The sequence below is a fragment of the Candoia aspera genome, chromosome 1 (assembly GCF_035149785.1).
Source record: "Candoia aspera isolate rCanAsp1 chromosome 1, rCanAsp1.hap2, whole genome shotgun sequence".
Taxonomy (NCBI): domain Eukaryota; kingdom Metazoa; phylum Chordata; class Lepidosauria; order Squamata; family Boidae; genus Candoia; species Candoia aspera.
In genome coordinates, this window is record NC_086153.1 from 275,394,610 (window position 1) to 275,417,302 (window position 22,693).

Here is a 22,693-nt window from a genome sequence, read left to right on the forward strand (position 1 = left end):
ATCTTCAGCTCCCACCAACAGCATAAACAATCCTGCAATATTTAGTTCAGTATTTCTCAACCTTGGCAACTTGAAGATGCATGGACTTCAACTCCCAGAATTCCCTAGCCAGTCATGGGGCATTCTGGTAGTTGAAATGCACACAACTTCAGGTTGCCAAGGTTGAGAAACCCTGCTTTAGTTTAAGCTCAGAGTTACTTACTTCCGAGTAAATATATATAGAATCAGACGACACTAAGAGGAGCTTCCCTTTCAGCACCAAATTCCTAAGTCTCTGGCAAATTAGGGGGATGCTAATGTGTAGTTTAATTAATTGCTTCAATTAATAGTTCAAGACCTTTGTCAAAGAATTTGAATACCTCACAAGAAATCCAAAAGGTACATGCCATACAGTAAAGGCTATTGTTTTTTAAAGCGTTTAGTGTAGTAGGCGTGATTATTTTAATCAACGTTAGAGGCCAGAGTTTCAGAAAACAGAAGCCCGAACAAATCGAACTAAGATGCAACTGTCGTACAACATGGCAGCGCCCTGAAGCTCTTCTATGACAAAACACTTGTACGTTCCGCTCTGAAAAGGAGCCCGGAAGTCTTGCTGTGCTAACGAAGAATGCTTGCCTTTGCAGCTGAATCAGGTAACGTGCACGTGAGCGCCTTTTATTGATAAAGGCACCGTCAGAGGAGGATGGGAATTGTTCTTAGTTTGAGGAGTGTAGGCAAGATATTCTGAATGTATGGTTTCTTTCTCTTTAGGTATGTGTAGTCTCCCCTCCCCCGGGATTCTGATTACAATACAGTATTTTTTAGCGATTATTGAATCTCATTGCTTTCTGCTTGGAGCCTATTTCTAAGGGTGTAATAATAATATAAAGCTTCCAGATTCATAATGGACTTTAGCCTAATGAAGTTTACAAGATGGAGAAGCTGCTCTTTGTGGAATCTCTCGCGGTTTTTCCCTGTTGATGAAAACAGGAACATTTTGTCATCCAAAGATGTTATTACTACCACTCCTCCTTCCTTTGCCTCCCTACTGCGGCTCACTCCTCAACAATGCTAGCTGGGATAATGGAAGTCGTCCCGTATTTTGGAGGACTGTAGTTGCTCTCAGGGTGAAGTTAGTAGCTGGAATGAAAATCTTCATTGTTACTGTCAATCTGCAGTATTTGGCTATGCTTGTAAGGGAGAGTATTGTAAGTACTGAACACTTAAAAAGAAAATTCTCCCTTTTGTATAGACTCTAAGACTTCAAATAACCTATATATTAAAGCTGAAAAGTAGTTGTAAAAATTACTGTGCTTTGTTTTAGCTGTACGTTTTAAATGTTTGACACTTAAATGGTTCATCTCGTGGTTCAATAACATTGCTGAAGATCAAGAAATCTTAATGGTGAAACATATTGACCAAATGTGGAGCAAATTTCTCAGAATAAATAAGAATTTACAAATATAAGGAAGGTATGTCCTAATTGTTGTAGTCTGCTGCATTCAATTATGGGGGGGGGGGTAGAAGCTGTATTCACTTTTTGCTCATTGAAGCTGCACACAAACAGGACTGAAAAAATATTTGCAAAGTGTGTTTATTACCCTTGCCTTTCCTGTGAGACCCAAAGAAGGCATATGTAAAAGTGTTGGTAGTCTCTTATTCAGGCACTGACAACGCTCACACACCGCATACAAAATTTTGTTGCATGTTTCATCCCAAGACAGGAAGTTAAAACAAGGTTCTCTTATTTCAGTGGCACCTCTGACTATGTGTCAAAATTGCATCAAATCCTATGTCAGCCTCTATTTATGCTGGGCTTGTAGTTCCCACAGTTCTTACCAGCATGGACCCAAAGGCAATGCTGTAAATATAATGGCAGAAGCTGGGGTTGCTTTCGGTATGCCAGTTTTCTATTTAATGTTTTCTTTATAGAGTTTTGAAAAGATAAGTTAGATGTGGCTGAAAGCTTGAATATTACTTCTGTTATAAATAATATACCACTTTCCTGGTATGAAGAAAAGTAATATTTTAGGGAACGGTCTGTATATTTTAGTATAGTTGTACCACTATAAATTTTAATAAGTTATTCTGTTTATATGTTAGTACAGTTGAGTAAATGCACTGAAACAGGAAATGTGTCCAGCAACAAAATATTACTGCCTATTCTATCCCTTAATAAGAGTGTTCCTCTTCAGAGTTTTGCCCCAGTTTGTAATATTTCACATCTTATATTGAATTGCATGTTCAGTTTTAATGTCCATTCCTCTAATTTGGAGAGATCCTTCATTCAGCATTATGAGTAAGCTTGGCCATCCTGCTCCTAATTCAAAATCATGTATAGAAAAAAAATTAAAAGCACTGATGTCCATAAAAATACTTGGAAACATAACTTCTTGTTTCCCTCCAGTGTGAGGACTGTTGATTTATTTTTGTTCTTTGTCTTCAGTATTTTTTTCAACAAACAATTAAAAAGAGAACCTTTTATTTCATAACTTCTAAATTTGCTTAAAGATCTCTGATGAGTTTTATCAAAAACCTTCTGAAAGTCCAGACAGATTGGAGTTGAGATGACAGACCTCATAGCTGAAATACCCAGCCTAATTTTGTGAATTTCTTCTTTCTTCCATACTTCTTGTTCTTCATAAATCAGAACAGTACTGAAGAACTTGAAAGTTTGCACACCTTCTGGTATTTTATAATTAGGATTTTATATGGATATTAATTTTTCTCCCATGGACTGATAAGACTATTGTTGCTTGTTGATAGTTAATGGATTAGTCTTACCATTTTTGTATATTGACACTTTTGGAAAGTATGAAATTTAGGCTTATACTTGGAAACTTTCCATATTGACTCCTCTTCAGCAAAACTTGTTCTGGTGTGGAGAGCCACAGAGATGAGCTTGGAGAAACTATGTGATGACTGTTACAAAAACATGTGTTAAGCCTGGGAAATAAAATATTAGAAAGAAACCCAGACTGGCTCTGCCTTAAAGTGTGGGGTATAAGAGTGAAGGAAGGGAAAATACAGTTAGGCTTTCAAGATTCTGTTACTACAGCCTATATCAATAAAATACAGTTCTAGTCATTCTTTTGGAGTTGGTTTCCTGACCTGACCTACCTCAAAGGGCTGACATCTAAGCACTCGATGTATTAATCAAGTTATTAAATGAATGTTGTATTAATCATACTTTCTACCAATTTGTTCAGAACTGACATTAGGTAAAGGTAAAGGTTTCCCTTGACATTAAGTCCAGTTGTGTCCGACTCTAGGAGGCGGCTCATCTCTGTTTCAAAGCCAAAGAGCCGGCATTTGTCCGTAGACACTTCCGTGGTCATGTGGCCGGCATGACTAAACGGAACGCCGTTACCTGCCCACCAAAGCCATACCTATTAATCTACTCACATTTGCATGTTTTCGAACTGCTAGGTTGGCAGGAGCTGGGACTAGCAATGGGAGCTCACCCCATCATGCTGATTCGAACCGCTGACCTTCTGATCGGCAAGCTCAGCAGCTCAGCGGTTTAAACTGCAGCGCCACCGCGTCCCTAGAACTGACATTAACCAGATGTAATTTTCTGAATCCCAGGAGGATTCTCTCTTAAAAATGGGGACTACATTGGCCTCTTTCCTCTTCCCTGGGGCTGAGGAGGTTATATAAAGACAAGTTATATAACATTGTTTAAGATTAAAAATTTCACATTTATGTATTCTTGGTGAATACTAGTTATTTTTTTAAATCATTAAATCATATTCTCTGCCTGAAAATGTTAATCACACACTGATTATATACCCTATAATTTCTGAAATGCAAAGAGCTCATTCATCTTTATAATCTATCTACTTTAGTATTATAAGGACTAGATCTGATGAGACAGAAACAGTCCTCCCTTTCAGGCTAGAGAGGACTGTTACATAAACAATCTCATCTGCTTCCACAGCTTTGAAAAGAACAACCAAATATCCTTTGACTTAGAAAGGTGGGAAGAAAAAGCATCAGATTTAAATCTTGGAGCATAGACCTCTCTGTATTGGCTTTGACTGCTGTGTTCTGCAGAAAGTAGAACCTTGTCTACTATATGGTTTCTTTTTTGTCTGTAATAAAGCAACTAATCTAGCTGTGTTGTTTCTGTGAGCTTCCACTGTGTGCTAGTCCATAGGTCTAGGTCCCTCCTGGTTGGTCAAGGCCTCCCAAGGAGATTATAGTAGTTGGATCCCTGAGGCAGTGACTGTTTTGTTGAGGGACAGGGTGGTTTTGTCAGCTCTGAAAGAAGCAGAGGTCTGTCCCCTCCTCAAGAAGCAATCACTAGATCCAACAGTTTTGGACAATTTGTGTCCGATCCCCAACCTCCCCCTTTTAGGGAAGGTTGTTGAGAAGGTGGTTACAGATAGTTCTCGGGTTACTACGGCAATTGGGATCAGAATTTCTGTTGCTAAATTATGCGGTTGTAAAGCGCAGATCAAATTAAAGTCCTGAATATGGGAATAAGTATATGGAGACCGAAGATTTACTGTCATGCCTGGTATTATATCTGATCAATACTAACTTTTGATTCAATGAATCAATTTCTTTGTTACTAGATTTCCTGCTTTTGAAGATATTTTCTTAATCGTATTAGTATTGTGTTCCTTAAACTCCTTTTTTGCGTCCCTTATCTCCTTGTAGTTTTCTGCTGAATGTTTGAATTCCTTTTTGTTCTCATTTAAGCAAGATGTTCATTTTCTGAAGGAAACCTTTCCTCTGTGAGCTTCTTTGACATTGCATATTAACTATGATTGGAGCTTAATGAACCTGCAGTATGCAGCATACATTTTCAAATAACCTCCATGCATTCTGGAGGGAAGCGACTTTCTGTTTCAGATTCCTTCTTAACCATTTTTGAAAAAAAGATCCTCTGTTGAAGTTAAATGGGGACTCTGTTGGGGACTACCTTGGCAATTTTCCATCTGCATATAAATTACATTTAATAACATTGTTGCCACTTTTTCCAGTCAAAAAGTATTTCACATTAGATCCTGAGCAGCGCTGATAATTAGGGCCTAGGTTGCTTCCCTCTGATCACCTCCTTCACCAACACTGTAAGACACATCTATTAATTTACCTCTTGGTCATGACCTGAACGTGCATTTCTCCAAACTCTGTGGGGCATTTGAAGCCTGTCTGAAGGAGATCAATTTATAACTTAATTTTTCACATATTTATTCAGAAATATCCCAATGTTTGAACCACACATTATGATGACTTGTTATGTGGCTTGTTTAGTTTTGGCTTAGTTTATTGAATAAAACATAGTTTAGCATAATATGGAACCTAGCCAAAGAATTTGGGAGGACTAATTTCAGGTGAGTTTTGCAAGCTTACTGATTCTCCACCATAATTTTGCTTTATTTTTTATCAATGTTATTTCATGTTACTAGATCACTGCGTATTGCCGTTTTTGCAAAGATGAAGTGGAAAGGAAGATGAAAAAATGCCCAGAGCAACAGCAGTCACTGTTACTGTGGCTACCCTGTTTGGCATTGCAGCAGGAGGTCTAGCCTTCTGGAAGGTCATACAGCGTTGGAAACGTAAAACTTGCATTACACTTAACCAAGGAGGAGCTGTTAAGGAATGGGAAAGGGAAGATATCTCAAAAGACATTTTTCCTTCATTTTTATCTTCTCCCACAATTTCTTGGCTGGAGGAGATTCTTGAGGCAAAAGTAATAATCATTTCTGAGGTAGAGAAGTGGAATGAAGTGGAACCCTTATTAAAGAAAGAGTTGGAATGTTGCCCAGTCCTTGGAATTGACTGTGAGTGGGTAAGTCGAGAGCCTATTGAAAAGTCTGTCTCATAATCTCTCTATTATTTCTTTACACAGGCTTTATAAGCTAAGACTGAGGGCTGGCTTTTGTACTGTGTATTCCCATGGCAAGTTAGGTGACTCTGTGGTAACATGGTTTGCTTGATCTTATGAAGAGTTCCCTTATCAGCATCAAATATTTCTGCTGAAGCCCATCCTTGGTTTGGGAACTCTTTCCATGTCATAATGATCAACATCTTTTCACAGGCAGTACTAATAAATAAGTGCTCTTTTAACCCTCATATCAATTCTGGATTGATGTCTGTTCATTTGGCAGTTTAGGTACTTTATAAAAATTCTACATGGAACAGTATTGTCCAAATGTGAATTTATACCACCCTGTTTTTTTAATTTTTTTTTATCCCACGTTCCTTTATTATTTTTATAAATAACTCAAGACAGTGAACATACCTAATACTCCCTCCTCCTCTTTTCCCCACAGCAACAACCCTGTGAGATGGGTTGGGCTGAGAGAGAGTGACTGGCCCAAGGTCACCCAGCCGGCTTTCATGCCTAAGGTGGGACTAGAACTCACTGTCTCCTGGTTTCTAGCCTGGTGCCTTAACCACTAGACCAAACTGGCTGATTTACTCATTTCATTTTCTAGTAATTAACTCCTTCCCTGAGGTGTGGATCCTTTTGTAGACAAAATTGTACCATCCTCGCTCAAGAGTATGATATGGGAGGGGTTGCTGGAGCTATGGGATTTCCAGAAGGACCTAAATGTTTACAGAAAAATACTAATGCTATAGGCTTTAGGGAGTATGGCATGCAGATAACATAGCCTATTTGAGCAGATTTTACATTTTACTTTTGGTCTTGTCCTACTGATTTATTTTTTAATATGCTGGTTCTGTATCTTTTCCCCAGAGAAATCAAAAGGCTTACATATGCTACTTACATAGCTGCTCAGAACCAGATTTAGTTTCAGTAACAGGATTTACATTTCAGGCCATTCTGAAGGTTACATGATGGTGTGACACACACACACACACACACACACCTGCCCAAAGATACACCCTTAAGCAAAGTAGAGGATAAACAGATAAATAAAAATTGAATTAATGAATTCAAATTAACTAATTGTAACTTTCCTCTTTTACAAAATTAGTTGAGCCCCTGTATAATATACTAATGGGGTACCAGCTGGATGGAGATGAAGCAAAGGGAAGAGATAACTGGAGATGGAAAGAAAGACAGAAAAGAAAGCTCTGAATAGGCTTCACAAAGGGTTAAAGGCACCAAGTGGTCAGCTCCTCCCAAGTCACTGGCCATGGCTAAATTTTACAGACATCCACATTTATACTTCCATCTACTTGCTGCTTTTCTAATGAATTTTCTATTGCTGGTCAATGTAAGATTGCTCCTCCCTCACTTGCTATTTTGGCAGAAAAAACTCACCATCTATTAGGTAAATATGTGTAACTAACCAATCAAGCTTATTCTGTGCCCAAGTTGTTATTCCAGCCAGAATAATAGAATTACTGTCACCAGCCAAGACTTTCAACACAAGCTTTTGTCACTGTTAGATCTTGACCTGACATACGTAGACCTGATATTCTTGGCTTATATATGGTATCATGGTCTGGAGATGAGAGTGCTTCTGAGATAGTTTAAGATGAATAACTAATTACAGTACATACATTCTACAATCAGCAGAAAGGTTTCTGGATCACAGAGTGGAATAGCTAACAGATTTAGGGTCAGGACCAGGTTGAATACTTGGTATTACTGAAAATGCATAGTGTTCTCTGTGGATTTGATATAGTTGCCTAGATGTTTTTCTTGCCATCAGTCTTTTCTTCTGAATTCTAGGTGTCAGTGGAAGGAAAGAAGGCCAAGCCTGTTTCTCTCTTACAGTTGGCTGCTTGTAATGGACTTTGCCTTCTTCTTCGTTTGCCCCAGCTGACCAGTGGGGGACAAGTTCTTCCAAAGACTTTGCTGGAAGTTCTGGCAGATGGCAAAATCCTAAAAGTTGGGGTAGGATGTTGGGAAGATGCCAGTAAGCTATTTCATGACTACAGTGTAGCAGTCAAAGGGAATGTGGACCTCCGGTATCTTGCCCTAAGACATAGGTATGTATCTTTGTGAAAGAGCTGTTTCTTTGGGAGGGCAGGTACTATGAAACCTTGATTTAACAGATCATTTGTGATGGAGGTGTTGGCTGTTGTTCCTGAATGACCATTGCAAAGTACATCGTTCAGGCATATTGACATTGTTATGCAAACGTAACAAATTATATCATTTGTGTCTTTTGGCATTATTTGCTTAAATAACATAATTTGATGCAAATTATGTAATCTGCATAGCAATATCATTATACAAATTATGTAAATAACTGAATAAGAGAAATACAATCCAGTTTTTTGCTTGGTACTTTAAAAGTGCCTCATCCACAGACACAGTGGATATGTCTCTTATTAGGGTAGGATGTCCAGATGAAAATTTTGTTCATTGCACCCAAAATCTGTTAAATTGAGGTTTCACCATAATTGTGTTTCTGAATGTTCCTAACATTTTGTTATCTGAGAAGGTTATAATTTAACATAATTTTAGGGCTTTTTATTCTCTAGAAGAACACTAAATGCAGTAGGTATGGGGTGCTGGCAATGTTTCATTCTTATTGTTCATTGTACTTCATTTTAAATTTTAAGATAGATGTAGGTCCTGTTCACACACCATGTTTTACCTAGTCAGCTATTCACCCAATCACATCTATCTGCTGCTACACAATTGTGCAGCACACAATTATACTTATATGGTCAAAAATCTTCATTTTGGGAATATAGCGTCCCTGCTGATTTTCTGCAGGAGTGCTTGGTGTCACAAGGGCCCTTATTTCCAGGAGAATATTGGCAAGTCTTCATTATGTCACCAGCCCCTTCCACACTGATCAGGAAAGGGAAAGAAGCAGCTGTGCTGGAAACCAGAAATTCACACAAACTTACAGCTCTCACTCATTCTGGTTACCTTTCTCTGCTGCCACCCATTTCCAGCAACACCTGTCCCCCAAATGCCCACCTTAAAACACCCACTTAATCCCAGTTGTGTCCCTGTTAAGCATGCTGTACAAACATAAAGTTTTTTCCCATTGTTAGCCAAATGGCTGCAGTTGTGAAAAGAACTCAAAGAGAGATAAGGCTGCTGGTAATCTAAATATCAGATCCCCAAATTAATATATACATACACACGAATATTCATGATTTTGTTCCAAAGTGTTTGTTTGATGGGATAAAGGGCATTCTTTTTTCTTCCATGTACAACCCTGAAGTAAGACCTTCCCCACAAATGGGCTCAGCCTGAAATCTCTTGCGGAGAGGCTTCTCCAATATTCGCTTGACAAATCTCTACACTTGTGCTGCAGCAATTGGGAAGCAGAGCAGTTAACTCAAGAACAGGTTTGGTTTCTTTATAGCCTTTGTAGTAGCAGCTTTCAAGGAAGGCAACTCGCAGTTGTTATTTGGTCATTCACTTTGAGTGTCAGACCCCTCATTTCCCCCAATGGAAGGAGCAGAAGCAAAACAGGTTTTCAAAATGGGGAACCTTTGAATACAGGAAATGACTTTAAATCCTTGGTTAAAAGTGTAATAGTCCTTCCCTGTTTTAGGACTGGGTGGCCCAAGAATTAATCCAGTGACATGGTGACTTTACTGAAAGAGGTGGAGCTGAATCAGCTGCTTTTGGTTTATTTCAGGGTTTTAAAGGTGGAAGTGGAAGCCTCTTGTTCTCCCACTTCCATTCGCATCCTTAATTGCCACTCCCACTGGGTTCCCACTCCCATTCTCCCTTGATTTTGGGGGGAAAAACACAAAATTGATTGGTGGATTCCCTGATATACTGGTGAGAAAAACAACCACATCCCTCCCCCTTAGGAAGGAGACAGGTTTTGATAGATAGCTAGATCAGCTGCCAGAACCTGATCCCTAAACTCACTAATCTGTGGACAGGCGTGTGTGTGTGGTTCTACCTGGAAAAGCAGACAATCTAGATAATTTTGTGGCAAGTCTTATGCCAGGAAAAGGGGAGAATACTACTTCTAAACTGGAACAGCTAAATTCAGATGTCCATTGTTGCCTTTCCAGTAGTCTGGGGATGAGATGAAGGTGACATTATGAAGATTTGACCTACAAAGTGGTTAGTGAGGCAACTTCGTGCCATTGTTAGCAGCATGAGAAAGAGTTCTTTACCAATTATTATTCATTCTGTGGAGTCCTTGGTGCTCTCTGAGCCTTGTTGTTTTCTTGCAGACATTTCACTGCCAGACTAGGCAACATCTTCAGTGCGAACAGAGAGAGGGCCTTACTCTCTGTTTATATATAGTGGCTTGCCCTGCTTGTGTTGGTGGGGGTGTTGTTCTCTCCTTGGGAGTTCTCTGATTGGGCTGTTGTTTGCTGCTTGGTTGATTGACTGAGTTAATAGTTCCTTGATTAGGGTATATTGTGCTGTTTGATTGTTCATTTGGTGTTAATCCTAGTGTTGATTTTTGCATATCTGGGTGTTGATTGCTGGGAGGAGGTGTACTGGTCTTTTGGCTTTTCTATTGTCTCTTTTGAATGGTATGTAAATGTTGTTTATCTCTATGTGTCTGTTGATGGCTGCTTTGTCTGAGTGCCAAGCTTCCAGGAATTCTCTGGCGTTTTTGGATTTGGCTTGGTTTAGGATGCTCAGAGTTTCCCAGTTGAAACTATTCCCAGTTGAGTTTGTTCATGTGTTGTGAGATTAAGGAGTTCTCATTGTGTCTTGTGTCTTCTGACTGCTAGTTGGTGTTCGTGGATGCGCTCTGCTAGTTTTCTGCCTGTCTGTCCTACGTAGTGGCTGTTACAGTCTTTGCACTGTGTGTTGTAAATAACTCCTGTTTTTTTCTTCTTGGGATATTGGGTTTTTTGGGTTACTTAATATGTTTTGAAGAGTTTTAGTTGGTTTATGTGCTACGGTGATACCATGCGATTGTAACAGTCCGTTGGTAGTTTCTGAGATGTTTCTGCTGTATGGCAGTGTTATCCTTTTCATAGCTTCTGTTGGTTGGGTTGTAGTGGGTTGGGTGGTGAGGCACTTTTTGATAAAGTTGAGCGGGTATCCATTTTGCTGGAAGATGCTGTACAGATGATCTGTTTCCTTTTTCTGGTGTTCTGGGTTGCTGCAGGGTGTAAGTGCTCATCTGAATTGTTCACACTGAAGATGTTGCCTAGTTTGGCAATGAAACATCTGCAAGAAAACAACAAGGCTCAGAGAGCACCAAGGATTCCACAGTTCAACCCTGAGCTACAAATATTCACTTTGATTATTCATTCTGTTTGCTGTTACAGAGAATTCATCTTGGGTATTCTTGAATATTAGAGATGCTGATGAATAATTTAAGGCATGCCTCTTGGTTTTCCTCCTCAGATTGATTATGCTGCCCGAGATGCACAGGTGTCAGTAGCTTTGTTCCTCCACCTGTTGAAATTTCCCTGCCTCCCTTGGGCATCAGATGGTGGACATGTTCTTCCTGCTTGGGAAAAGGTCCTGAAGAAGTGTCAGGGCTTGGTGGATGTACCCTTCAAGGGAAAAAACAACAACAGCTTTGGGGATGATGAAAACACAGGAAATGTGGAGCAAACCCCTCAGTATCAGAAACTTCCATCTCATGGATCCTCCCCCATCAACCAGCAAGTGAAAGATCCTTGGAAGCACAAACGGAAGCCCCTGGGAGTAGGATATTCTGCCAGGTAAATGTTCATACCTTTGTATAATTTTTCATCAAAATGTCCAAGAAGATTTTTTTCTTTTTCAGCATAGCTTTAATTGCTGGCCGTAGGTCCTTTGTGAAGATCCCCATTGAAAATGCATGCTTAAGTTTGGAAGGTTACATACATAGTGCTTGAGAGACTTTTGTCCTCTTCTTGGCCAAAGCACTGAATGAGTACAGAGATTGCTTTCTGCCTTGTGGGACACCAGGGGATCATGACAGGGGTTCCTTGACCGTGGATGTGGTACTGACTATGATGAGTTTCCTTGCTCTAGATGATCAGGCAGACGTTTGCCCCTGTTGCTCAGACTCTGTCAAGGGTCGAATGTTCATCTAATCTACTGCATTAGTTCAGCGCGAGTTGATAGATTTTTGTTTTTCTTCCCAGACGAGGGCTGAGAGAGAGTGACTGGCCCAAAGTCACCCAGCTGCCTTCCATGTTCAAGCACTACAACCTGGGTCTCTCTGCTCCTAGTCCATCACCTTAACCATTACACTACAGTGGTTCTCTCTCATTGGATTATATTGTTGTTTATTCATTTAGTCGCTTCCAACTCTTCGTGACTTCATGGACCAGCCCACGCCAGACCTTCCTGTCAGTTGTCAACACCCCCAGCTCCCCCAGGGACGAATCCATCACCTCTAGAATATCATCTATCCATCTTGCCCTTGGTTGGCCCCTCCTCCTTTTGCCTTCCACTCTCCCTAGCATCAGCATCTTCTCCAGGGTGTCCTGTCTTCTCATTATGTGGCCAAAGTATTTCAGTTTTGCCTTTAATATCATTCCCTCAAGTGAGCAGTCTGGCTTTATTTCCTGGAGTATGGACTGGTTTGATCTTCCTGCAGTCCAAGGCACTCTCAGAATTTCCCTCCAACACCACAGTTCAAAAGCATCTATCTTCCTTCTCTCAGCCTTCCTTATGGTCCAGCTCTCACAGCCATATGTTACTACAGGGAACACCATTGCTTTAACTATGCAGACCTTTGTTGTCAGTGGGATATCTCTGCTCTTAACTATTTTATCGAGATTTGTCATTGCTCTTCTCCCAAGGATTAAGCGTCTTCTGATTTCCTGACTGCAGTCAGCATCTGCAGTAATCTTCGCACCTAGAAATACAAAGTCTTTCACTGCTTCTACATTTTCTCCCTCTATTTGCCAGTTGTCACTCAAGCTGGTTGCCATAATCTTGTTTTTTTTTGAGGTTTAGCTGCAAGCCAGCTTTTGCACTTTCTTCTTTCACCTTCATCATAAGGCTCCTCAGTTCCTCTTCACTTTCAGCCATCAAAGTGGTATCATCTGCATATCTGAGATTGTTAATGTTTCTTCCAGCGATTTTAACTCCAGCCTTGGATTCCTCAAGCCCAGCATGTCGCATGATGTGTTCTGTGTACAAGTTGAATAGGTAGGATGAGAGTATACAACCCTGCCGTACTCCTTTCTCAATCTTAAACCAGTCCGTTGTTCCATGGTATGTTCTTACTGTTGCTACTTGGTCGTTATACAGATTCTTCAGGAGGCATACAAGATGACTTGGTATCCCCATACCACTAAGAACTTGCCACAATTTGTTATGGTCCACACAGTCAAAGGCTTTAGAATAGTCAATAAAACAGAAATAGATGTTTTTCTGAAACTCCCTGGCTTTTTCCATTATCCAGCGGATATTGGCAATTTGGTCCCTAGTTCCTCTGCCTTTTCTAAACCCAGCTTATACATCTGGCAATTCTCGCTCCATGAATTGCTGAAGTCTACCTTGCAGGATCTTGAGCATTACCTTACTGGCATGTGAAATGAGTGCCACTGTTCGATAGTTTGAACATTCTTTAGTGTTCCCCTTTTTTGGTATGGGGATATAAGTTGATTTTTTTCCAATCTGATGGCCATTCTTGTGTTTTCCAAATTCGCTGGCATATAGCATGCATTACCTTGACAGCATCATCTTGCAAGATTTTGAACAGTTCAGCTGGGATGCCATCGTCTCCTGCTGCCTTGTTGTTAGCAATGCTTCTTAAGGCCCATTCAACCTCACTCTTCAGGATGTCTGGCTCTAGCTCACTGACCACACCATCAAAGCTATCCCCGATATTGTTATTCTTCCTATACAGGTCTTCCGTATATTCTTGCCACCTTTTCTTGATCTCTTCTTCTTCTGTTAGGTCCTTGCCATCTTTGTTTTTGATCATACCCATTTTTGCCTGGAATTTACCTCCGATGTTTCTAATTTTCTGGAAGAGGTCTCTTGTCCTTCCTATTCTATTGTCTTCTTCCACTTCCGCGCATTGCTTGTTTAAAAATAATTCCTTATCTCTTCTGGCTAACCTCTGGAATTTTGCATTTAATTGGGCATATCTCCCCCTATCACTGTTGCCTTTTGCTTTCCTTCTTTCTTGGGCTACTTCTAGTGTCTCAGCAGACAGCCATTTTGCCTTCTTGGTTTTCTCTTTCTTTGGGATGTATTTTGTTGCTGCCTCCTGAACAATGTTGCGAACTTCTGTCCCTATTTCTTCCGGGACCCTATCTACTAAGTCCAGTCCCTTAAATCTATTCTTCACCTCCACTGCATATTCCTTAGGAATATTAGTGAGCTCCTATCTAGCTGATCTGTGGGTCTTCCCTAATCTCTTTAGTCTGATCCTAAATTGTGCAATAAGAAGTTCGTGAAGTCAGCTCTGGGTCTTGTTCTGGCTGACTGTATAGATGTCCGCCACATTTGGCTGCAAAGGATGTAGTCAGTCTGATTTCGGTGTTGTCCATCTGGTGAAGTCCATGTATAAAGCTGTCTCTTAGGTTGTTGGAAGAGAGTGTTTGTTATGCAGAGTGAGTTGTCTTGGCAAAATTCTATCAGCCTATGTCCTGCTTCGTTTTGTTCTCCCAGGCCATGCTTACCTGTAATTCCAGGTGTCATTTGACTGCCCACCTTAGCATTTCAGTCTCCTGTGATGAAAATAACATCTCTTTTAGGCATGTTGTCCAGGAAGTGCTGCAGATCCTCAGAGAACTGTTCTACTTTAGCTTCTTCAGCATCTGTACTTGGGGTGTATATTTGGATCACTGTGATGTTAGATGGCTTGCCCTGAATTCGAATTGAGATCATTCTATTGTTTTTTGGGTTGTATCCAAGCACTGCTTTAGCCACTTTACTATTAATTATGAAGGCTACTCCATTTCTTCTGTGGTCCTCTTGTCCACAGTAATAGATCTGGTGGTCATTTGATGTGAAGTGGTCCATTCCAGTCCATTTCAGTTCACCGATGCCCAGAATGTCTATCTTTAATCTTGACATCTCACCAATAACCACATCCAATTTGCCCTGGCTCATAGATCTTACATTCCAGGTTCCAATGGCGTGTTGATCCTTAGAACATCGGATTCGCCGTTCACCACCAGCACCGTCGGCCGCTAGCTGTCCTTTCGGCTTTGAGCTAGCTGCGTCATCACGTCTGGGGCTAGTTGAACTCCTCCTCTGTTCCTCCCCAGTAGCGTTTTGACTATCTTCCGACCTGGGGGTCTCATCTTCCGATGGTATACCGACATATCTCTGGTTGTACTGATCCATTTAGTTTTCACGGCAAGAAAACTGGGGTGGGTTGCCATTACCTTCCCCAGGGATTGCATTTAGTCTGACCTCTCTGTCATGACCTTCCCGTCTTGGGTGGCCCTTCACGGTTTAGCTCATGGCATCACTGAGGTGCTCAAGCTCCAGCACCACAACAAGGTAACGATCCTTTGCTGAAGTTGAATTATATACCTGCATTTAAAAATTCTGTGGGATTTACTCCCTATAAAATGTGCATAGGTTTAAAGCTTTACTTAGGAGTAGGGTCAGTTAAAATCAATGGTAAATTCAAGGGAAGAAAATTGAGGAGGCAGTGTTTAACATTTTAAGAGTTGTATTCAGTAAAAGGAAGGATTTATTATGGGCACTAGAGGTCCCAGATTCTTGTCTTAGAGCGATTGTGGCATTCTTTTGTTTTCACAGGAAATCTCCCTTGTATGACAATTGCTTCTTGCATGCTCCAGATGGACAGCCTTTATGTACGTGCGATCGCAAGAAAGCCCAGTGGTACCTTGACAAAGGCATTGGAGGTTTGTGAGTCTGTTCTCTTAGAGTCAAGAGGCCTGAACACAAGCTTGGAAAGCTTTTTGCTCTTGTTGTCAAGGTGTCCTAAAGAGCCACATTGCAGTCCAAACTCCATAGTTGGATAATCCCTTTATTAGGGCCAACTAAATGACATTAAAGTATGCTGGCTTTCAAGGGCTTCAGGACTATTCATGAAGCGTGATACAAAAATCAGAGGATGAGAAAATGAGCAGAGAAGTCCAGAAATTAGGCCAGGTGTTTAGTTACATGGTTTGCAGCTTAAAGTAAGTCTTGAGATAGAAAAGCAGACTATGAATGTGAGTTCATGGTGGGCATTGCAAATATTAACTCATGCCAAGCTTTCTGGAACACAGAAATGTTGGCTCATCTCCATTCCCCCACCCCAAGGGCAAAGCACATAGACTCCTTGCCTGGCTGATTTTTTTTTGAAAGACAACAAAACTGGAGATTAACACTGATACTTTTTTTAGATTTAAAAAAATTTAAACCAAATGTAGCTTTTATATTAGGAGCACGTTTGGGTATACCCTTTTGATGGAATCAGGATGTTGATTCCATCTGTTTCACCCAGGCTGAGGTTCTTTCTAGTGTTAATAACTGCCTTCTGGCCACAGGATGCAGGTGCCCTTTTACCTTTTTCCTTTCATTGACTAAAATGGGATTAATTATCTCAGTCAGTTTGAAAAAAGAGAAGAGAAACATGGGCAGCTGAATCATTCATAGACCTAAGGTGGACAAAAGAGAGAGGGCTACAAGTGTGGAATTTGTTACCATGGAAAATTAGCAAAACTCATTTTATACCCCAAAGCCTCTTATGCTGAAGTTCAATTATATGTATTAATTATTTATCCATTATTTAGAGCAGGAGTGGGGAGTTTTTGGCCCCCCAGATGTTGCTGAACTAGAACTCTCAGTGCCCTAGCCTGCAGGCTGGTGGGAAGGGACTTTGAGCATTGCAGATCAGCAACATCTGGAGGGCCACAGTCGCTGAGAGCGTCAGAGAACAGGCATTAATATTCTCTCTCTCTCTTTTTGTTATTTCAGAATTGGTAAGCATGGAGCCGTTTACTGTGAGGTTACAGTTTGAGCCCGCTGGACGCCCTGAATCAACCATGGATTATTACTTGACAGTCAAAGAAAATCTGTGTGTTGTATGTGGCAAAAAAGAATCTTATATTCGGTGAGTTGTTCAGAAGGCAGTTCTATCCAGCTGATTAAAATACTGGAGGGCCCCAGGCTTCCCATCCCACTGTGTTGTGTTTTAAGAAATAAAAGTAGCATTAAATCCAATGAACATGTAGGGATGTCTCTGGATTGATTGATTGATTGATACATAGATACAGCCCTGACTATTTCAGTGGCTGGAATATCAATTATTTTTCAGTGTGCCATAGATAACCAAGATCGTACAATATCAACTTGTATATCTGAACTTCATTTCTGTTAATGTAATCAAAGTGCTATAGGATGATAAGTGTGTTGCAAGTCTACAAAGTTTACCAGCTCCACACATGTGGAGTCCTTGGTGCTCTCTGAGCTTGCTTGTCTGCTTGCAGACATTTCATTACCCAACTAGGTAACATCATCAGTGCTAGTGAGGGTGGGCTTTGCTCCCTGTTTATATGCACTAACTTGTCCTGCCAGTTTTGGTTGGGGTCTAGTTTCCTCTTTGGTGGTTTCTTTATTAGAGTATTGTTTTCTGCCTGATTGTTTGTCTGGTGCTGATCCCTGCTTAACTGAATGTGGGCTATTGGGATGTGTTGCAGTCTTTTTGTTTCCTTCCTAGGATTTTTATTGTCTCTTTGGAATGGTGTGTAAATGTGGTTTACTAATGTATTAATATGGTTTATGTGTCTATTGATGGCTGATTTGTCTAAATGCCAAACTTCCAGGAATTCCCAAGCATTTTGGGATTTGGCTTGGTCTAAGAATAATGGACACTATAGATAACAACACACTAAGATAATGAACACTACGAGATATTTTGTTCAACTGCATTTCTTAAAAGCCAAGCTGATAACAGTAGGTCTCCAAAGAAACGTGTTCCCTAGCTATAGAGCAGCCATCAAGATTCTCTCTTCTGACTCAGGTTAATTGTCTAAACACATCCTTCCCTGTACTAATGTTGTGCCACCCAGGTTGTAATAAACCATTTGTATGTCATAGGCATTACACAGCACCCTCGACTGATTCATATCATCCCAGAACAACCTTTACTATGATGTGGACTTTTAACATCCTAGGTTCAGCTGCATCAGTCTAGATTGCCGTCAGGAAGCTGAGATGGAGAGAAGGGTAGCTTGCTCTGAGTCAACTCATGTATTTGTGGCTGAGAGGAGTTATGAATTGAAGACCTCAGAAGACAGGAAAGAAAATTTGTTTCTGTAAAAGAGTAAAAGTGGAATATCAAAACTTAAATAGGAAGTGAAAGAGGCTATGGTACAGGCATCAAGGCGGTTTGCTAGTTTTTCCCACCTGTCTTTTAACCATGGTCTGCTTTGAAGTAGCCTAAAAGTAATCATGTTTATATGCATGCCCTGCAAAGCTTCATTTAGTAATTAATGCAAATCAGTCTGCTGTGAGCAGCAGAGGAACAAAACAGACCATTGTAGAGTCATTTGGCAACTCCAGTATAACATTCTTCTGCCATTACATTCAAAAAAAGAAGCCACGTACTTCCCATCTTGTTATAATTAAAATAACTAAGGGAGCTAGAAAGACTAACATGCATGCTGACCAAACACAGGAAAATGAGTAGAGCCTTAATTAACAAAACAGCAAACTCCTCTCTGATTACTCTGAAGTGAGCCCTACCGAGTTCAGTGGCAGCTTCTCTAGGTTAAGGGAGAACGTGATGGACCTCATGGCACAAGGGTGGCTGCAGGCTCAGTGGCAGTATTGGCGATCCATTCTCAAGCACTACTGTTTCCTCCACAGAAAGAACATTGTACCTCACGAGTACCGAAAACACTTTCCCATCCAGATGAAAGACCACAATTCCCACGATGTGCTCCTTCTCTGCACTGCGTGCCATGCGCTCTCTAATTACTATGACAATCATCTCAAGCAACAACTGGCTGAGGAATTTGGTGCCCCTATTGGTTGCGAGGAGGGCGTCCGCTTGCTCGAAGATGCCACCCGCAGACAAGTCCGCTCGGCTGCTAGAGCTCTCGTGAATGCAGACAGCCTCCCTGCTGCCCGGAAAGAAGAGCTGTTGCAGCTGATCAGGGATTACTTTGCCTCTGGCATGGTTTCCCCAGAGATGGTGCAGGAAGCAGCTGGACTGGAAACCAGGTACAGCGGCTTAGGTTAAGAGACATGATTTTTGCCTGCTTGTTTGCAGTTCCTTTCAGGTTTCTGCTCACTGGGCCCCATCACCCAACTTTGGAGAGTGCTAGTGGGAAAGGCAGCAGGGTCTGGCTTGGGAGGAATTTGTTCTGGGATTTGGCCTGCAGTAATGAGTGGAGTTCCCAGGAAAGAGAGAGACGCTTAATCTGAAGTAAAGGTTAGGTTCAGACCATGAAGAGGATTAAGAAAGGGATTGTGATTTCCACCCGTGGCATCAAATATGGACTTGCCTTTCTCTCTCAGATCTTCAAATAATAAAGGAATACCCTCCAACCCTTCCATTTTAATAGGCTACCAATGAGAAAAGTTGCAGCATGGCTGGTTCTAGCCAATGAGCTGGGTAGCTGAACCCCTTCTGAAGACATTCTGTTCCATTTTTCCTGCCATCTGATATTCCAGCTCCCCCAGCATTCTGTGATCCCTGAACATGCTCGGTTCTCATTGGGCTGTTTGGGGATTTCCCTCCAGGAAAATCCCTTTCCTAGAAGTTTTTGTTTGTTTGTTTATTTTACTTCTTTAAATATTTGGGTTTCAGTTTTCTTGACAATTCCCTTTGGTGTGTGAATCATGCTGTTTAGCTACATAAAGAACCATACAGGGAGAAGCATACCCCAGATGTGTGGGAACTGAACTTCCAAGATTCCTGGCCACTGTGGTGTCTGAAAGGTGCCAGATGAAAGGAGGCTGTCCGTCTTCATCTGACATCAGATTGATTTGCCATGGCCTTCCTAATGGGATGATGGCCTTTGAAAATGCTTAGCGTTTTTTTAGTGATGCTTCTCCCTTTTACTGCTTGGTAAATAGGACTAACGTCTATTACTAATGTCCTCAAGACTATAAAGCCCTTTTTGAAGTGGTATATTAACACTACATAGATAATGAAAAAAATGTAAGAGTTTGGCATCCCTCAAGTCTGTGTTTTCCCAAATACCTCCTTTGTTCATCTTTTTTCAGGATTTTTAACGAGAGCTATGTGCCACATGGCCTGAAAGTGGTCCAGTGTTTTGCTCAAGGGGGTTTACGTTCCCTCATGGAGCTGGAAAAACGTTGGCGCCAGCACTTCTTGGATGTTATGCAGCCCAAGCATCTCCCAGAGCAGTGGTCTGTTGATCATAATCATGACAAGCTGATCCGGAAATATGGAGAGACTCTCCAGATTGAACTTTCATGAAGACAACTGAGGATGAAGAAACAAGCGATGGAACTGGAAAATATAACAGATTTCTTATTTTCCTTCCCCTTCATGTTGGGATCAACAAGATTCTGCTCAGACTGCTATATTGCATAGGAAATTTCACCAGCATCACTAGTTAAAACTATTTTAAGCTAAAAAGTGGTTTTAAGGTTTTTAAAATTATTTTAAATTACAATTTGAATGAATGTGTTTTATAAAGACCACCATAGCCAAATCTTCTTAGGAAGGGCCTCTGCTACATAAGTGGACAACCTCTAGGCTTTCACATGTTGCTTCTGAAGTGCAGTACTATACCCATCATGTCATCATCAGCCATGGGGACAGAAAATAGAAAGCATCTGGAGCGTTTCAGGTTGCCACCCCTGTTTTATCTTGAAGATACCATTAAGGGGGAAGGAGAGCATCAGGTTTTTTTTAAGTGGATTGATTTATCTAACAGCATTTATATATCGCCCAAAGTCCACCCTTAGCCATTAAAACTCATTGGGTAACTTTGGGGCAGTCACTATCTGTCATGTCACCTACTTATGTGGCCCAAGGATAAAGATAAGGGGGCAAAGAGCTTGTTTCAAGTTCTTATTTCCTCTGGTGGAAACTTGAATTGTTTTAGTTTTATTCTGTTGGAACATAAGACATTCAAAATGTTTCAGTGGAATGTTCCAAGTGGGGTTATTTTCTTCTGAGCTCAAATACAGTATCTTCCCATTTTATTCATATCCCTACATTGTGTCTCTCTGATCCCCTTCAAAAGAACATTGAAACTTAAATTTGTGCTACAGTTGGTGGCAACTTCTGATAGGTGTCTTTACAGCTTGGAGGAAAAGACTAGTTTTTACTGAAGTGTTGAATCTAGCTGGGCATTTACCACCTTAGATTTTAAGTAGATGCCAATATGATAGCATGTGATGATTGGGAGTATGTCTTGTGATGTTATCTGGTACTCACTGAGCTTGGAAACTGAGAAAATGGCTAAGATTCCCTGTGGTATCAATGCTGTGACTTACGAGTTGGATTCATGCCCCCCCTTGGGGGCTTTGGTGTGTGAAGAAGTTGTGAGTGTTTGGATTTGAGAGGTGGTGATTGCTTCTTTGAGAGAGGTTCTGATGGTACTACCCTTGAAAAAAGCAGTGGTGATCCAGCCTTATTTGACACTACTGCTCTTTCAACTTTCTCCCAGCTTCAGAGGATCCTAGATGAAGCAGATTATCTGGATCCCATTCACTCTGGATTCAGACTTGGCATGGGACAGAAATAACATTGGTGTCAAGCTCTTAACAGCAGAATACAAATCCAGCAAAAAAAACAAGACTCATTAATATTATTAGCTAGGTTTACTCTGAAGAAGGTAAGGGGCTAATATAGAAACTGAATAAACGCAAACTCTAGCATTTATTTATTAGTGAATTTATTTCGGCAGAGTCTCTAAGTTTCTAAGAGCCATATGAATCTCTTGTTTCTAGAATGCCAGGGTGAAGATCCTTTGAGCTTCTTCCCCTTTTCTTCCCAGAGCTCACATCTAGTCACTTTGATGGATGTTTTCTTTAAAGGATAGGAATACAGGTAGTCCTATACAGGTTATACATTTAGCAACTGCCTCGTTTAGTGACTGTTCGCAGTTACGGCAGTGATGAAAAAACAATTTTACAACCAATCATCACATTTATGATCTTCACAGATCTGTAAAGCAAAGGAAAGGTGAAGTAAGATCATAAGCACAGTTGCAGTTTCACTTAGCAACTGCTTTGCTTAATGATTGAGCTGCCGGTCCTATTTGTGGTTGCTAAACAAGGACTACCTGTACATCCCTCTTGGTCTTATTAGACTTCTCATGGTATCTTACTAGGCTGCCTTACTGGGGATGGGAGTTGCGGGCATCATTTTGTGGTCATTCTACTCCTCACATTAAAGAGATAAGTTTCATTCTTTATTTTTAGTTTAAGAAGACTGTTAATGCATATATGCAGGCCTACACATGAAACAAATAATTTTGTAACTTCTGGCCTATATTTGAGCCTGAATGTGCAGGGTTTCCCCGAGGCCTGGGAAATATTTCAAGGTTTCCTCCAGGGTTGAAAGGCTGAGTTAGCTGGGTGGTATAAAAGTACTTGTAATAAATAAATAAGGAATAAATAAGGAAGTTACTAATGATTATACCTTTCATGCCCAGACACTTGCAGATAAATTAATATGTCAAGAAGAAACTTACAATAGAAACCCTTTGTTGGATACCTAATTTTCTGTATGCTGCTGGATTTTTTTTTTAATTGAAGAGCTTTTAGTCATGTGAACCTCAATCTGTTATCTGATGATAATGCCTATTCACAGTTTGAACACCCAGGCCTTGAAGTGTTGATACTGGCAAAAAAAGTTCAGCTGAAAATTATAATTGGATAGAATACTGTAGGGAGATGCCTTTGTTCTTGCAAGCAGGTATTCAGCTGCTTGTCAAAACTCCAGGGAGGAAGGCCGTGGTGCAAGGGACTGGAGCAGATCATCTC

General features: G+C 40.7%; 1 protein-coding gene across 1 annotated transcript; it reads left to right on the forward strand.

Moving 5' to 3' along the window:
* Positions 1-517: 517 nt before the first annotated feature.
* Positions 518-21,501, forward strand: EXD2 (exonuclease 3'-5' domain containing 2). The gene is made up of 9 exons (XM_063289821.1): positions 518-632; positions 5,397-5,779; positions 7,637-7,896; positions 9,093-9,219; positions 11,207-11,529; positions 15,530-15,636; positions 16,697-16,832; positions 18,590-18,946; positions 19,955-21,501. Exons 2-9 carry the CDS (start codon positions 5,450-5,452, stop codon positions 20,169-20,171), a joined length of 1,857 nt encoding a protein of 618 aa, XP_063145891.1. The 5' UTR covers positions 518-632; positions 5,397-5,449; the 3' UTR covers positions 20,172-21,501.
* The last annotated feature ends 1,192 nt before the right edge of the window (positions 21,502-22,693 follow it).

What these genes read in the sequence shown, in the direction of transcription:
- EXD2 (XM_063289821.1), top strand. Translation starts at nt 5,450, where the DNA reads ATGCCCAGAGCAACAGCAGTCACTGTTACTGTGGCTACCCTGTTTGGC. An exon ending in AGCAGTTAACTCAAGAACAG is followed by an intron (nt 9,220 to 11,206) that starts GTTTGGTTTCTT and finishes TTTCCTCCTCAG; the next exon opens with ATTGATTATGCTGCCCGAGA. An exon ending in CCTTGACAAAGGCATTGGAG is followed by an intron (nt 15,637 to 16,696) that starts GTTTGTGAGTCT and finishes TTGTTATTTCAG; the next exon opens with AATTGGTAAGCATGGAGCCG.